At 46.1% G+C, this 15,950-nt stretch overlaps 2 protein-coding genes across 3 annotated transcripts in view; one reads left to right on the plus strand and one right to left on the minus strand.

Annotated features, from left to right (window-relative positions):
- The window catches only part of b4galnt3b (beta-1,4-N-acetyl-galactosaminyltransferase 3b), a 39,385-nt gene extending 31,216 nt beyond the window's left edge, over nt 1-8,169 (plus strand). Inside the window, exons 6-20 of the mRNA XM_014125006.3 lie at nt 534-634; nt 744-811; nt 1,421-1,499; nt 1,688-1,754; nt 1,861-2,013; nt 2,103-2,212; nt 2,294-2,394; nt 2,609-2,676; nt 2,778-4,092; nt 4,243-4,502; nt 4,599-4,752; nt 5,250-5,322; nt 5,444-5,597; nt 6,245-6,371; nt 6,492-8,169. Of these exons, the coding sequence (XP_013980481.3) occupies nt 534-634; nt 744-811; nt 1,421-1,499; nt 1,688-1,754; nt 1,861-2,013; nt 2,103-2,212; nt 2,294-2,394; nt 2,609-2,676; nt 2,778-4,092; nt 4,243-4,502; nt 4,599-4,752; nt 5,250-5,322; nt 5,444-5,597; nt 6,245-6,371; nt 6,492-6,603 (2,942 nt within the window). The 3' untranslated portion in view covers nt 6,604-8,169. The remainder of the gene's footprint in view (nt 1-533; nt 635-743; nt 812-1,420; nt 1,500-1,687; nt 1,755-1,860; nt 2,014-2,102; nt 2,213-2,293; nt 2,395-2,608; nt 2,677-2,777; nt 4,093-4,242; nt 4,503-4,598; nt 4,753-5,249; nt 5,323-5,443; nt 5,598-6,244; nt 6,372-6,491) is intronic.
- A 4,164-nt stretch (nt 8,170-12,333) lies between these two features.
- On the minus strand, nt 12,334-15,713 carry tnni1c (troponin I, skeletal, slow c). 2 transcript variants are annotated; one of them, XM_014125005.3, is made up of 6 exons: nt 15,654-15,713; nt 14,398-14,439; nt 14,089-14,220; nt 13,427-13,516; nt 13,099-13,281; nt 12,334-12,938 (listed from the first exon to the last, which is right to left on the minus strand). In XM_014125005.3, the coding sequence occupies exons 1-6, from the start codon at nt 15,684-15,686 to the stop codon at nt 12,840-12,842; spliced, it is 579 nt and encodes a 192-aa protein (XP_013980480.2). In that variant the 5' UTR covers nt 15,687-15,713; the 3' UTR covers nt 12,334-12,839. The 2 variants fall into 2 exon arrangements, with proteins under 2 accessions (XP_013980480.2, XP_082813379.1); XM_082957253.1 differs by lacking the exon at nt 15,654-15,713 and having other exon boundaries at nt 14,398-14,755.
- Nucleotides 15,714-15,950: the final 237 nt, after the last annotated feature.

A 15,950-nucleotide genomic window follows, 5' to 3' on the forward strand; every position in this document is an offset into this window, starting at 1 on the left:
TAATACTTATTTTGGTTACTACATGATTCCATATGTGTTATTTCATAGTTTTGATGTCTTCACTATTCTAAAATGTAGAACATTTTTAAAAAGAAAGAAAAATCCTTGAATGAGTAGGTGTCAACTTTTGACTGGTACTGTATGTGATCGTATACAAATGTAAGCAAGGTTTGAAATGCTTGTTTTAGTCAAATTATATATGTTTGGGCTTCTTCCAGTCAATTCGCAGTGTACAAAGGAGTTATTTGTAATTATGTTCCGTGACCCTGACCATCCACTCAAGAAAAAATTGTCCCAAGGCTGAATGTAGTTGATGATCCCTGAAGTAAAGCATCTAAGTTGGGTGGATAGTAACACCAAGGCTTTTGACAACTGTGTTTGGTGCAGTACGACAATTATACGATCAGTTCTGACAACTTTACATGCCACAGGGCAACTGAACCACAGGGGTCCAAACACTGAACCCAGAGGAACACCTAATTCAAATAATTATCTGACTAGATTTGTTATCTCTGTGTGTCTGTTTGTTCCAGGTGAGTTTGTGTTTGCGGTGAGCTCTGATGATAACTCTGAGTTCTGGCTGAGCCGGGATAACTCTCCACTCAACCTGCAGCTACTGGCCTGGATCGGCAAGGTGGGCTCTGAGAGTGTCTGTCAGTTTGGACCTAAGATGGCTCCAGTGACTAACGATTGTGTTTATTTGGGGTTCTGGCAGCTCTCTGACTGTGTGTGGTGTTTTGCAGACTGGCATGGAGTGGACTGCTCCTGGTGAGTTTGGGAAGTATGCCAGTCAGACATCCAGACCGGTTAGGTGAGTCAGCAAACACTGTGGGTGTGTGTGTGAGTGAAGGCTATGATTGCCAGAAGTTTGTCGGGAAGCAAAATTGTGTATGAATCTATTTGTTTCAAGTGAATAACTGAAAACACATCCAAACACAGGGCTGAGAGTTATTTTTAGCAGAGGTTGTTTTTCTTCTTGTGGTGGCTTGGAGCTATGTCACTGAGCCAGGATGAACACACACACATTCACAAATGTACACAAACACACCTCTGAGGTGTGTGTGTGTGTGTGTGTGTGTGTGTGTGTGTGTGTGTGTGTGTGTGTGTGTGTGTGTGTACAATGATGGATGGTGTGGGGAGACATGGGTTTGATCCTGACAAAAGAAGCTGTCACAACTACCATAATGAAGCATGGACCACAGGCTAGAGAGGGGTAGAGTAGAAAGAGGGAGGAGGACAGGGGAGAGAGGTTAAAGGAGGTGAGGGAGGGAGGTGATAGTCAGGTATTGGCAGGAGAGGGGGAGGTAGCTATGGAAGGGGGAGGAAGAAAGGCATTCACAGTTAAGGGACATGACATGACAGGCATCTACAACCGCCTATCTGATGCTAGCATAGAGTAACTGTTTTGTGTGTTCTGCAGGCTCTCAGTTCAAAGGAGGTACTTCTTTGAGATTGTCCATAAACAGAACGACAGAGGAACAGACCACATAGAGGTGGCGGTGAGTTTCCCCTCTTCTCTACTCTTTCCTGTGTGTGTGTGTGTGTGTGTGTGTGTGTGTGTGTGTGTGTGTGTGTGTGTGTGTGTGTGTGTGTGTGTGTGTGCGCGCAGTAGTATTAAGTGTGTGTGTGTGCGCGCGCGCAGTAGTATTAAGTGTGTGTGTGTGTGTGTGTATTTGTTTTGACACAGTGGCAGCTGAACCAGGAGGGTCTAAGGTTTACAGTCATCAGCTCCAAATACATATCCCTCTACAGCAGTGAGTAACACACACACACTCTAGCTATCCAATATTACTAACACATTTTAACTACCTAACTGTTATTTCAGACATGTATTTCAGATGTTTGTGTGTGTGTGTACAGATGAGTCTGCTCTGAGGATGAGTGACATCATTCATGTACCCCAAACGGCTGCTAGTCACACACGCTCGCCTAGCAACCAGCCCAACAACCAGCTGAGCAACCAGCCTGCAGCTGACATGCTGAGAGTCGACCCACGCGACATCCTGTACCAGAGTAAGCCCCCCACCACACACACACACACACACACACACACACACACACACACTACAGTCACTAGATTGAACAAATAACTGTGTGTGTAGTCCCTGCCTTAGACAGTAGGTTCCTACAAGGCGTGTTACCTGACTGCTCCTATAAACCCAGCTACATCATCAAAGGTTTCCCTCTGCTGCGATACCAAGGCCTGCAATTTGTAAGTACCATAAATATTCCACCTGGAATCCCTATAACTAACAGAAATGAGCGTGTTATTACCATGTTTGTGTGTCTCCAGGTCCACATGTCCTACATCTATCCCAACGACTACACGCGGCTCACACACATGGAGACAGACAACACCTGCTTCTACCACGACAGTCCCCTATACCTGGACAGGTGAGGAGGGGAGGGAGAGTGTTTGTATTGTTATGAAGAAAGAACTGACAGTGAGATGTGTAACCTCTATGACTCTGGTCTGAGAAGGAGGTTGTATGAGGTTGTTACTATTACCAACCAGCAGAGGGCAGGGTGCAATCACTGAAGTTATGGATAATGTTGTCAGAGAGAGATGATAACATTCCCTCTCTACCCCCGTATCGCCACTCTCTAGGTATGGGTTTTCCAGGTACATGAGGCTGGATGAGCCAGAGGGGCAGGAGGGAGAGAGCCGAGGTAGAGGTAGGAGACACGTTTTTCTTTGGTTAAAAAGTATATAAACTGTTGCAGGTCGGCCTTTATTTTATTTTAACCCTCTTCTCTGTCTGCGTGTTGTTTGGTAGTTGATGGCATCTTGAGGAGGAGAAAGGCGGTCCCAGAGGAGGAATTAGATGGCGAGGCTCCTCCAAATGTGGGAGGGGCTAGTAAGAAAGACCCCGCCCCTCCTGACTATGGAGACGACTATGATGATTACGCTCAGAGACGACGACGCAAACTCTTCTCCCTGCCACAGGCCGACAGGGCACCTACACACACACACATGTCTGACACTCTCACATACAAGAAGAGGAGGAGGAGAGAAACAAATACAGCAGCTGTAGTAGTGCAACAAGCTGTAGTCCAGACCAGAGCAACAGAACAGGATGGGTTGGAGATCCCCCCTGGTCCTGGGTCACATACATCACTACAGACTACACCAGCAGAACAGCTGAGACTAGCAGAAAGACCAGCAGACAGACCAGCAGAACAGCTCAGACCTGTGAAGTCCAGAGCAGGGGAACAGAAACCAAGAGGGAAGCCAGCCGACAGAGAAGATATGGGACCTGCAGACCAAAAACAACCCAGACCAAGAGAGAGACCAGCAGAACAGAACTCAGCCAGGTTAAAGATTTTACCTGCACCACAAAAACTAGACCAGAACCTGCCAGTAGAGGGAGACGGACCAGAAGTTCGGCTTCCCCAGCTGCAAGGGAGGCACCGGCGTGTTCAACAGCCTGGTCCGAGGGGTTGGGGTAACGCAACACCCAATCCCCTGAAGCACCTCCCACCTCCCACTGTCTCTAATTGGTCCATCAGGGTCGGTCGAGGGCGGAGACTTGTTAACCGTACACTAGAGCTGTGGTCAGCGGTTACCAAACAGTCGACCACGCGACTGCCCGAGGTTAAACCACCGCTAATTAAGTTGGACCACAAAGCAACTGTGACCAGGAAGAGAGTCCAGGTCCTAGAGACAGATATCATCCTCCGAGCACAACCACAGATAAAGTCACGACCGCAACCTGACTATGACAACACACTCCACGGGGATCTGCCCCCTGGTGTGGTCAGAGGGATGGACCGTCTGGTTGAAGGGGTTGACAGAGGGGGAGGTGGCGAGAGAGAGGGGGAGGAGGTGGGTGTGAGCGAGTCTTTATGGGGTCTTGAGGGAGACTCTGAAGAGGTGGAGGGCTTGTCTTATGACTCCACCCCTCGACCAGTGTTTGACCCTGAGGTGAACTGGGCTCAGACATTCCAGGTGACCCCTTTAGACCTCCAAGCGATGCGCTCTGATTGGATAGACCTCCGCTGTAACGTGTCTGGTAACCTGCTGCTCCGCTCTAGAGACGCTCTGCCTGTCGTCAAGGCCTTCATGGACAAACTCAACCACAGACACCATGGGTCAGTGTGTGTGTGTGTGTGTGTGTGTGTGTGTGTGTGTGTGTGTGTGTGTGTGTGTGTGTGTGTGTGTGTGTGTGTGTGTGTGTGTGTGTACAGTATATGTGTTTGTGGAAGTGTGTGAGTGTGTTAACCCTGTCCCTCCCTCCCTAGGCGTTTTACCCTGGTGCGTGTGCTGAACGTTGAGAGGAGAGTGGATGGAGCTCAGGGCAGCAGGTATTTCCTGGAGCTGGAGCTGAGGGATGTGAATGGCCAACACCTTCGCCTGTCACACTACATCTATGCTCTGATTCGCCACAGACTATCTCGCCCCCGGGGACTCCCGCCGCTTCGCCCTGCCCCTGAGATGTTGCTATGCAACCCTGTCGGTTTTCACTGGAACCCGACTGCCACTGTCCACTTCATAGTACCAGGTACGCACAAACACACACCCTACTGCTCCTCTCCTACTGTTGTATGGCGACATATTGCTTTATTCTTGTGGGTGTCTGTCTATCTGTGTGTGTCAGTAAAGAACCAGGCCCGCTGGGTGCAGCAGCTGATAGTTGACATGGAGGGTCTGTACAAGACCACTGGAGACCCCAACTTCAACCTCATCATCACCGACTACAACAGCACTGACATGGACATCGAGACAACACTAAAGGCATCCACCCTGCACAGGTACACAGTGTGTGGCATTTCATTGCGCAATAAATTATAAAATGGTATATTAACAAATCATCCCCCCTCCCGTAGGCTACTTGTGCACATTCCTCCACTCTAAAATAATTCCAGCATCCACACAGTAATGGAAAGATACATCTGTTATAAAACACCAGAAAGTATAATGACATTTGGGAATTAAGTCAATTGTAGCCTGGATTGAGTTAATGTTGAGGCGTTGTCCGCTGCTGTCTCGGTCTTGGACATTCATCTATGCCTTGATAAAATTTCACATTTTTCTCGTCGCAGATATGAAACCACACTGTGTTTTGGAGCATATGTCACCCATTTTCTAGTCCATTCGCTCATTTTTCATTTGGCTGAGATGCGGCAATAATAAATCATGGTGTAAAATCCTACAGTGTTGGCATCTTTGCTTGTGAATTATTGTGATAAGCGAATGTTTGAAACGTGTGGCTTACTTTCACCCCTGATAACTTGCCTCTGTGTACCAGGTACCAATACCTGAAGCTGAGTGGGAACTTTGAGCGTTCTGCTGGTCTACAGGCCGGTATCGACCTCATCACTGTGAGTGTGACATGATCAGTGACATAATCACTGTGACAGACAGTGGGTGTGTCCTGTTTTGTGTTCCATACATCAACTGAGTTTCATGAAATGGGCATAAATATTCTCTCTTCCTCCCCAGAATGAGCACAGTATAGTGTTTCTGTGTGACCTCCACATCCACTTCCCCCCCTCCATCATCGACTCAGTCAGGAAACACTGTGTGGAGGGACACATGGCCTTCGCTCCTATCGTCATGAGACTGGACTGTGGGGCTACGCCCAGCGAGCCCAGAGGTACACACACAAGCACGTGCACACACACAAGCACGTGCACACACACAAGCACGTGCACACACACAAGCACGTGCACACACACAAGCACGTGCACACACACAAGCACGTGCACACACACACAAGCACGTGCACACACACACAAGCACGTGCACACACACACAAGCACGTGCACACACACACAAGCACGTGCACACACACACAAGCACGTGCACACACACAAGCACGTGCACACACACAAGCACGTGCACACACACAAGCACGTGCACACACACGCAAGCACGTGCGCACACACACAAGCACGTGCGCACACACACACAAGCACGTGCGCACACACACACAAGCACGTGCACACACACACACACACACAAGCACGTGCGCACACACACACACACACAAGCACGTGCACACGCACACACACACACAAGCACGTGCACACACACACACACACACAAGCACGTGCACACACATGCACGTGCACACACACACAAGCACGTGCACACACACACAAGCATGTGCACACACAGCACGAGCACACACAAGCACGTGCACACACATGCACGTGCACACACACACAAGCACGTGCACACACACACAAGCATGTGCGCACACACACACACGTCTCACACGTCTCTCTGTGTGTGTTCCAGGTTACTGGGAGGTGAATGGGTTTGGTCTACTGGGGATCTATAAGTCTGACTTGGATGCTGCCGGAGGCATGAACACACATGACTTCACTGACCGCTGGGGAGGAGAGGACTGGGAGCTGCTGGACAGGTGTGTGTTTGTCTGTCTATGGTCGTTTGCTGCATGTTTGTGTGTGTTCTGTTGCTCATGCCTGCTCTGTCAATCTGATCATTAATAGGAATTATGTTGCTCTCCCATGCTCTGTGTCAGGATTCTGCAGTCAGGTCTGGAGGTGGAGCGTATCTACATGAGGAACTTCCTGCATCACTACCACTCTAAGCGTGGCATGTGGAACAGACGCACCCAACGCAGCGGCACGTAACCCACAACAACACAGCCAAAACGTACAGCGATGCAGCCGTAAGCCACGACGACGCATCCGTGGGTGCAAGGAAACTGCCACACTTTAACGTCCCCATTCCTCGCATCAGCCATTTACAGCTGTCGACCGGTTAACGAGAGGGCAGGACAGAGGAGATTCCTGACACCATTGGGTGATATCCCCTGTCACTCAAAAGGTTTGAGGGTGTGGTGATGATGGAACACAACATAGTACTGATTGTCCTGGAAAAAGACACTACTGAAAACTAGAGCAGAGGTACTAAAATCTGAACATGTAGGTCCGCAGTACTGCTGGTTGGCCAGAGAGTCACTCACCTAGTGTCCCAAGTCTGAATCACAGGTTGACGTTTATTGTCATGATTCTTGCCCTGGAGGCAGAACTGAGCTGTTTCTGCAAGATGGGCCAGCTGCCTAGTCAAAATTGTCTGTATCTTAAAAACTCATGATTTTTGGTCTTAATTTAAGGTTTGGGTTTGCAGTGTGGTTAAGGTTGGGGTTTAAAAACAGATTTTATGACCACTGCTGAGCTGCCTCCAGGGCAAGACTAATGACAATAAATAGCAACCTGCGTCCGAATCAGTCCCTAGTTAGAGGGGAAATGCAGTATGAAAACCAGTAGTGCTACAGATCTCAAGAACTGGATTTGAGAAAAGGTGGACAAAACACTACTGGGGACTCTATTTAAACATGATACTACTGATTTACTGTGTTTTAACAACACTACTGAGGATCCTGTTCTAAGGAGATACTGTTGTAGTACAAATGTAAACCTTTTCCACACAGTGTGGATATTATCCTTTGGCTAGACAATGACAGATGTCTTTGGTAGCGTGAGGAGACTAAGAAGAAAACTGGGAGCAGTGATGATCTGCTCTGGTCACTGGTACTGATGAACTAGTCTGGACAATCCTGGGCTGCCTAACCAAAGACAGAGACGATACACACCTACACACACATCATTTTAAACATGGATCATACAGCATTTGTATGTAATCAGGGTCCAGCTTATTTATTGACAATGACAAAATGCACCAATGTTACTGTATCACTGTGATTGTAATTGTTTTGTTTAAAACATTGTTTTATTAATATAATTAAGACGTGAAAAGGGGGATCACTTCTGATTCAGGCAAATTTACTGTACTGGATGGGGATATTTAATATGCGATGTGCGTTATGAAGCCTGCTGTATTCACCAGTGCCTGTTCCATAGCTCTGCTACTGTAGAGCTCTACTACATATTACTGACTCTTGGATGTCACATTGTGCCTATTGAACGTATCCTTCGGGAGCGCTGTCTATGTAATCTTCTATGGATTATACTAAAGAGGATCCCGCACCCAACTCCTTGAGCAAGTTAACCATTTTTTGTAATGTTACTCCGTGCCTTCTCTACAGCTCCGGCGAAGCTGGGGGTTCAGAAAACTTTTGAAATGGGGAAATACTACCTGAACTTGTCAGTTAAAGCCCCCATGTAGTCTTTTACATTAGATTTTTAAATCATCACTGTATGTCTAATAAATCACTGTTTATTTCATGAAAATAACTCCAAATATATTTTTATAATTTATTTCCATGAGCCTCCTTTTGCCATTGAAATGCTTGGTCTCATCATTTGGGCGTGTTGATACAAATGTTAATATATTTGCATACACAGCCCTAATTTCCCGCATTGGATCGTCTAAACTCGAGTCTAGAGCCGACTCCGCTTACCCCTTTCAAAGTAGGAGGATGCATATGAAAATTATCGATGGCTGGTCATTGGTCAGAATAATCAGATCAGATTGTGATGTCATGATCTGGGCCAAATAACCCACCCACCTGAACAGGTTTGAAATTCCAGGCATTTTCTTTCAAACAGCTCTTACACAAAAAGGGCGTTATCAAAATGTTCACAATTTCAGTGTTATTTCGACCGCCGTGTGAAAATAAAAAAACAACAACTGGAAATCATGTTTTTGACAGCACTGCCGCTTTAAAAATGCTACATTTTGTGTTCCATTTCACAATATGATTGGGAGTATCACAATACCTTGTGTATTTATCTGACCTTTTTGTTACTGAAGTCAGACTCATGGCAGCTGTTTCTACCTTCTGTCTAGTGTCTACACTCCCTTTCTGTTTTGCTGTATATTCCAGTCTTGGGAGCTCTCTAACGGTCTACCATGCTGTAAAAACTATTTATTTATTTTCAAACAAAAGAGTAGAGACGCAGGAAAATGAGCATCATACATTTGTAACAATAATTAAGATATTACTTATCAATCCCCTAAAACAAAAATTAACACAATTAATTAAAAATGAAAAGCTGAAATGTCTTGAATCAATAGGTATTCAACTCTCTTTGTTATAGCAAGCCTAAATAAGTTCAGGAGTAAAAATTCACATGATAAGTCACATGGACTCACACTATGTGCAATAATAGTGTTTGACATTTTTTTATTTTTATGACTACCTCATTCATTCAGTATGTTAAAGCAGCACAAGTAGCACTCAGTCTAGCACAGAGTCTCTCCTCATGAGACCCATGAGGTGGCGCACAAATGGGCGCAGCGTCGTCTGGGTTAGGGGAGGGTTTGGCCGGCTGGAATGTCCTTGTCCCATCGTGCTCTATTGACTCCTGTGGCGGGCCGGGCGCATGCACGCTGACACGGTCGTCAGGTGTATGGTGTTTCCTCCGACACATTGGTGTGGCTGGCTTCCGGGTTAAGCGGGCATTGTGTCAAGAAGCAGTGTGTCTTGGCGGGGCTGTATTTCGGAGTAGGCATGGCTCTCGACCGTCGCCTCTCCTGAGTCCGTACGGGAGTTGCAGCTATGGGACAAGACTAACTACAAATTTGATACCAGGAATTGGGGGAGAAAAAGGGGTAAAAATAAAATGTGCGGTCTGAATCAGTACCAGAACCACGCAGGGCCCCTAAACAGGGGACAGAGCTTTTAACCTGTCCAGATGGTGACGTGTGGTGGCATGAGAGTATGAAGCCAGGACAGACAGGTGAGATGGCTCACACGGTGCCTTCGGAAAGTATTCAGACCCCTTGACTTTTTTCCACATTTTGTCAAGTTTTTATTCATGTTTTTCCCCCGCAGTCTACACACAATGCCCCATAATGACATAGAAAAAACAGGTTTAGAAATGTTTGCTTATTTATTTTAATAAAAATAAACATTTTACGTAGTTATTCAGACCCTTTACTCAGTACTTTGGTGACCATTTGGCAGCGATTACAGCCCCGAGTCTTCTTCGGTATGACTCTACAAGCTTGGCAAGTCTGTATTTGGGGAGTTTCTCCTATTTTCTTCTCTGCAGATCCTCTCAAGCTCTGTCAGGTTGGATGGGGAGCGTTGCTGCACAGCTATTTTCAGGTCTCCAGAGATGTTCTGTTGGGTTCAAGTCGGGGCTCTGGCTGGGCCACTCAAGGACATGCAGAGACTTGTCCCGAAGCCACTTCTGTGTTGTCTTGGCTGTGTGCTTAGGGTCGTTGTCCTGTTGGAAGGTGAACCTTCGCCCCCAGTCTGAGGTCCTGAGCGCTCTGGAACAGGTTTTCATCAAGGAACTCTCTGTATCGTGATCCATTCATATTTGCCTTGATCCTGACTAGGTCTTCCCTGTGGCTCAGTTGGTAGAGCATGGTGTTTGCAACGCCAGCATGGTATGTGCAACGCCAGGGTTGTGGGTTCGATTAAAATGTAGAATGTAGTCTCCCAGTCACTGCCGCTGAAAAACATCCCAACAGCATGATGCTGCCACCACCATGCTTCACCGTAGAGATGGTGCCAGGTTTCCTCCAGACGTGACGCTTGGCATTCAGGCTAAAGAGTTCACTCTTGGTTTCATCAGATGAGAATTGTTTCTCATGGTCTGAGAGTCTTTAGATGCCTTTTACTGAGGAGTGCCTTCCGTCTGGCGACTCTACCATAAAGGCTTGATTGGTGGAGTGCTGGAGAGGTGGTTGTCCTTCTGGAAGGTTCTCCCATCTCCAAAGAGGAACTCTAGAGCTCTGTCAGAGTGACCATCGGGTTCTTGATCACCTGCTTGACCAAGGCCCTTCTCCGATTGCTCAGTTTGCTCAGTTTGGCCAGGCGGTAAGTAATATGATCACATTTTTTGGTTCTAGTCAAGATTCTAGCAGCCGTGTTTAGCACTAACTGAAGTTTATTTAGTGCTTTATCCGGGTAGCCGGAAAGTAGAGCATTGAAGTAGTCTAACCTAGAAGTGACAAAAGCATGGATTAATTTTTCTGCATTTTTGGACAGAAAGTTTCTGATTTTTGCAATGTTACGTAGATGGAAAAAGCTGTCCTTGAAACAGTCTTGATATGTTCGTCAAAAGAGAGATCAGGGTCCAGAGTAACGCCGAGGTCCTACAGTTTTATTTGAGTGTCTTGAGTTACTGGACTTGAGCCCCAACAGAATTGAGTTAAAGGAAAATCCTTCTTGGCCCTCTCATCTCAAACACCTGTCTTTGAGTGAAAACCATTTAGGTAAAGAAGTCTTAACTTATCACAGACAGGGATATAGTCTCATTCACAATGTATTCCTGCTTATGACGAACCTGAGCGGTTTCTCTCTTAGTTCAAACAAAATCACGAGACTGCCTCGAAACGTTTACTTACCATCCTTGGAAGAGCTACACCTGGACCATAGCAAACTAGATGGAACAGCACTGTGACTCCTGCAGCAGCAGACCTACCAGGAGTGGCTGGTGGAGGAGCAGAAGTGCAGGGTGTTCTGGTCCAGCCTGAGGGCCATGCTGCTTCCTGCAGACAGGAACATGGAGCTGCACAGGGTGGCTGGAGAGGTTGCTGACCTGTGCCTCTAACACACAGGCTCAGAGAGACACTGACTGACCCAACTGATATATATTTTCTACAATGTTAGCTAGCTATTTGTATTGTTGTGCCAGTGCATATACTCTTTATTGTGAAATATTGATGATATCGAACAAGTAAACAGTCTAAAACTACACTGACTGTGACAATATGCAGTCAGTCAGAGCAGCTGAATGGGTCTACTTTAATTTTAGCAATAAATAGAGTTTACAGTTTGTGATGTGTCTAATTTTTTTATCCAATGTGATGTAATACGTTTGTTTGAAGTTTGGTGGCACAAAAGTGCAAAAAAACTATTCTGAGTGAGCAAGTAATTTTTTTTATCTGTACATATACAGACAACGAGCGAGTGAGCCAACACACACACACACCTGTGTTCCACCTCTGGTAGCCTCTGTTTTTGCATGCCTGAGGTGTTTCTGATTCCATCCCTCCAATCTCAACCTTCACCTGTCATTCCGAGGTCATTCAGTGATGTTATACTGAGGTCGCCTGTGATGTATCTGAGGCATTTATTGTCAGAGTGGAATGAATTCTTGGAAGGAACATAGGCTAAGTATATCCTGGGTCAGAGGTTAACACTGTGTCAGGATGTCTGAAGGCAAGGTCATCCCATTCCACACACACTGATATGTCAGCTGCCTGCATGGTGGTATGCAGAGTACATTCATCACTGTGTCAAATTTATATTGAAATGATCAATTCATAAAATAGAAAATGAAGCATCTAATTGTTTTGTTGACTCATGAGACGCCACAGGTGTAACTCTGTAACTCTACTATGTTCATAATACAGTATACATATTATGTACAGGAGTCTATAATAGTGGTGCTATAGCATGCTGTGCAACTGGCTGTCAAACATTCGTATATACAACCTTCGGTTTTTGAATTACAGTGATTTTTAATATGTTTTTGGGGTTATGCCATTTCATTTGGCTATGTTACTACAGACAAGTCAGTATGTGTAGGCTAAGTCAACACAATTACTATTTACATGTTTCTGACTTTTTACAAATAACATTGGGCAGTTAAGTATATTCACACTCCTTAAACTTAACTTGATTAAAAAAAAGATACTACTTGAGACAACATTGGTTAGACTAAATACAGTAGTGATTTGATAGGCACTTATGTAGCTACGCTATAACCTGCAGCAGGCAACATGAGCTCTACAGCAGCAATACCTTTGACACAGAGACTCAGAAGTGTGACGTGTGGTGTCTAAAAGCCCTGGTTTAGGACCTGAGTTGTGCACCTTTTAGTTTAGTTCATTCATGGACACGGGTTTTCCCAGTCCCTCTCACTCTCTCTCCTCTCTTCTGTCTCCTACATTTTTTTTAGCCCTCAGTGTCATGGAAGTCCCCATGTGGTGAGGAACCACCTTATTGGCCACCACCAGCATCGAACATCTTCTTCCTGCCCTCCATGCCCGACATGGCCTCCACGTTCTTCCTCCAGTCTCCCACTTCCAGGTTGCCCTCCTGCCGGGGGCAAACAAGACCACATCGGACCAGAAATAACCGCATCAAACCAGTCCTAGCTGGCCAGAATCAATTCATCAGGCTTATTGTTAGATCCCAGGTTTGCTGTCTGTATTCTATGTCTGCATATCTGTCTGTCTGTAGTTTCATCTTTGCTCACCTTCTCCTGTTTGATGTCCTCTTTCTTGACAGACTTGAGGTTGGATCGGAGGTCCATGTGTTCTTTGTGTTTGGTGCCCAGCAGTGCTCTCATCATCTCTTCTGCTGATACTCTGACCTTCCTCAGAGCTGGCTTCTTAAACTTACCCCCCATGTCCATCACCTTCAGCTTCAACTCGTGGATCTGCAGTGGTGGAAGGGATCAGATTACTGCTATTTGTTGTACATGGTCCATGACATTAAACTAATAAAACGATGATGGATGATTGATGTTTGTTTAAATAAGTGTGGATGTGTGTAGTACTGTAGGTGGTTAAGTGGTTTCATACGTCTTTGCCGTTCTTGTAGACTTTGGCCTCACAGTCATAGCGCTCTTCATCCACTTGGTCAATCCTGGTATGGAGCTGCTTACACAGTTTCTACAACACATACACACAGTATGCATGTAGCCCTTATTTTGTACTTTTATTTTGTACTTTTATCCTTTAATTCTCCCCAATTTCATGATATCCAATTGGTAGTTACAGTCTTGTCCCATCGCTGCAACTCCCCTACGGACTCGGGAGACACGCAGGTCAAGAGCCGTGCGACCTCTGATAAACGACCCTGCCAAGCCGCACTGCTTATTGACACACTGCTCGCTTAATCCGGAAGCCAGCCGCAACAGCTGGCGACCAAGTCAGCTTGCAGGCATCCGGCCTGCCACAAAGAGTTGCTAGAGCGTGATGGGACAAGGAAGTCCCGTCCGGCCAAACCCTCCCCTAACCCGAACGACACTGAGCCAATTGTGCGCCACCTCATGGGTCTCCCAGTCACGGCCAGCTATGACACAGCCGAGGATCAAACCCGGGTCTGTAGTGACGCCTTAAGCACTGCGATGCAGTGCCTTAGACCGCTGCGCCACTCAGGAGGTAGCCCTTATTTCTAATGGTAAAGTACCTCTGTAGTTCTTCATGTTCCTCCCAGATTTGCTGTAGTGTCTGTCACTCACCTGCAGCTCCTCCAAGGACAGGCCAGACACCTGCAGGGGCGGGAGCTGCTCCCCTAGGTAGCGAACCTTCTCCTCCTCTCTGGCTTGTTTCTCTGCCTCCAGCTCCTCCAATGCACGTGACAATAGGAGGATCTGGTGGGGGTAGACGAACGGAGGTTGGAGAGGTGGTGTGTGTGTCTGTTACTCAGTATCAGCTGTTTTGGGTAGCTTGACGGTGTGGAGGAGATGGTGCTTTTGTGTGTGTGTGTGTGTGTTTGTGTGCATGCGTATGTGTGTGCATGTGTTTGCGTCCATGCTTGCATTTGTTACCTTCAGTGACACCTTGCGGGAGGACGAGATCTTGGACTTGGGCTGAAAATAAAACAAATCAATTATATTTAAATAAGTGTTTAATAATTGGGGGTGTGACATTCTGTTCCAAGGTCCTAGATTTGGGCCACATCTGTATAAAGCCAGTGTGGAAGTTTGCTTGTTTCAAAACAGTTAGAATATGTGGTATTGCTCCTGAAATAGATCTGCCTTTTTGGTCCAGGTATAATTATTTTTGGTTCAAGGTAGAACTCTTTTGGGTTCCATGTAGAACCCTCTGTGGAAAGGGTTCTACATGGAACCCAAAGGGGTTCTACCTGGAACCAAAAGGGTTGTACCTGGATCCAAAAGGGGTTCTTCAAAGGGTTCTCCTATAGGGAAAGCCAAGAACCCTTTTTGTTTTGAAATAGCACCTTTTTTTCTAAGATTGTAATACTGTATATACAACCCTAACCCACATAACTCTACCCCACAAATCCATACCCCAATAACCCCTACCCCACACATTCTTACCCCACACGGGCCTACCTCACAACTCCCTACCCCATGCATTTTTACCCCACACAGCCCTACCCCTCAAAAGCCTATCCCACACAACTCTACCCCACACATTCCTACAGTCCTACCCAGTGCTCGAGGTGGACTGGAATAGGTGCCAGTATTCATTTTGGGTGCCAGTACTCTTTATATTTAGGTTCCGGTACGCATTATATTTGAGAGCAATGGCCCTACCCCACATATTGCTACAGCCATACCCCACACAGGTCTATCCCAGAGCCATAAACATAGAGAGATTGGCGATGGCGGTTTAAACCAAAAAGCACATTAAGACACATTTACACAAAATTACATAATTCAGCAGCAGCCATTTTGCTTCTTCCTGGACAATAGGGGCCTAGCAGTTCACATATTATTTTATTAAGTTAACTACACAAAGCTAGCTAACTGAACTGCAAAAATTATAATGCAAATACGTGTTAAGACTGGATTAATAGAATGTTCAGAGGCAGCAACATGGCGTCCAGCTCTAAAATTAGCCAAACTCTCTATGACTGGCGTACCCCACTCAGTCCTACCCACACCTGTCATACCTTTCCCTGAAAATAAAACAAGAGAGGTAAAACAAGAGAAGAGAGTTAACATTGATATTGATAACACCTGTAGATGTGTTGGGAGCGCTTTGTGTGTTGTGTTGGGAGCAGAGTTCCAGACATATTTCCATTGTAACAGATGGACAATTATTACATTAGATCTACCTTGGTGTGTTCGACCTTTGGAGTGATGGGCATGGGGGCATTCTGAGGACACACACACAGTCAGTACACATACACATCAAAACATTTCATTTTGATTTACTTCAAAAGAGTTAAAAGAAAAACTTACATCACTGCAATGGCCATTTAGAGTTTAAGGAGGGAGAGACAGAAAGCCACCCACCCAGACAGACAGACAGACATACAGAGACAGACAGACAGACAGATACATACAGAGACAGACAGACAGACATATGAATGCATGGACTTCACTCACTTCTAAACAAAACATTAATTTCA

The sequence above is a fragment of the Salmo salar genome, chromosome 10 (assembly GCF_965601325.2).
Source record: "Salmo salar chromosome 10, fSalSal1, whole genome shotgun sequence".
In the NCBI taxonomy this organism is placed as follows: Eukaryota; Metazoa; Chordata; class Actinopteri; order Salmoniformes; family Salmonidae; genus Salmo; species Salmo salar.

What these genes read in the sequence shown, in the direction of transcription:
- tnni1c (XM_082957253.1), bottom strand. Translation starts at nt 14,499, where the DNA reads ATGTCACACCCCCAATTATTAAACACTTATTTAAATATAATTGATTTG. An exon ending in CCCGCAAGGTGTCACTGAAG is followed by an intron (nt 14,221 to 14,397) that starts GTAACAAATGCA and finishes TACCCCCACCAG; the next exon opens with ATCCTCCTATTGTCACGTGC. An exon ending in TCTACAAGAACGGCAAAGAC is followed by an intron (nt 13,282 to 13,426) that starts GTATGAAACCAC and finishes CCACCACTGCAG; the next exon opens with ATCCACGAGTTGAAGCTGAA.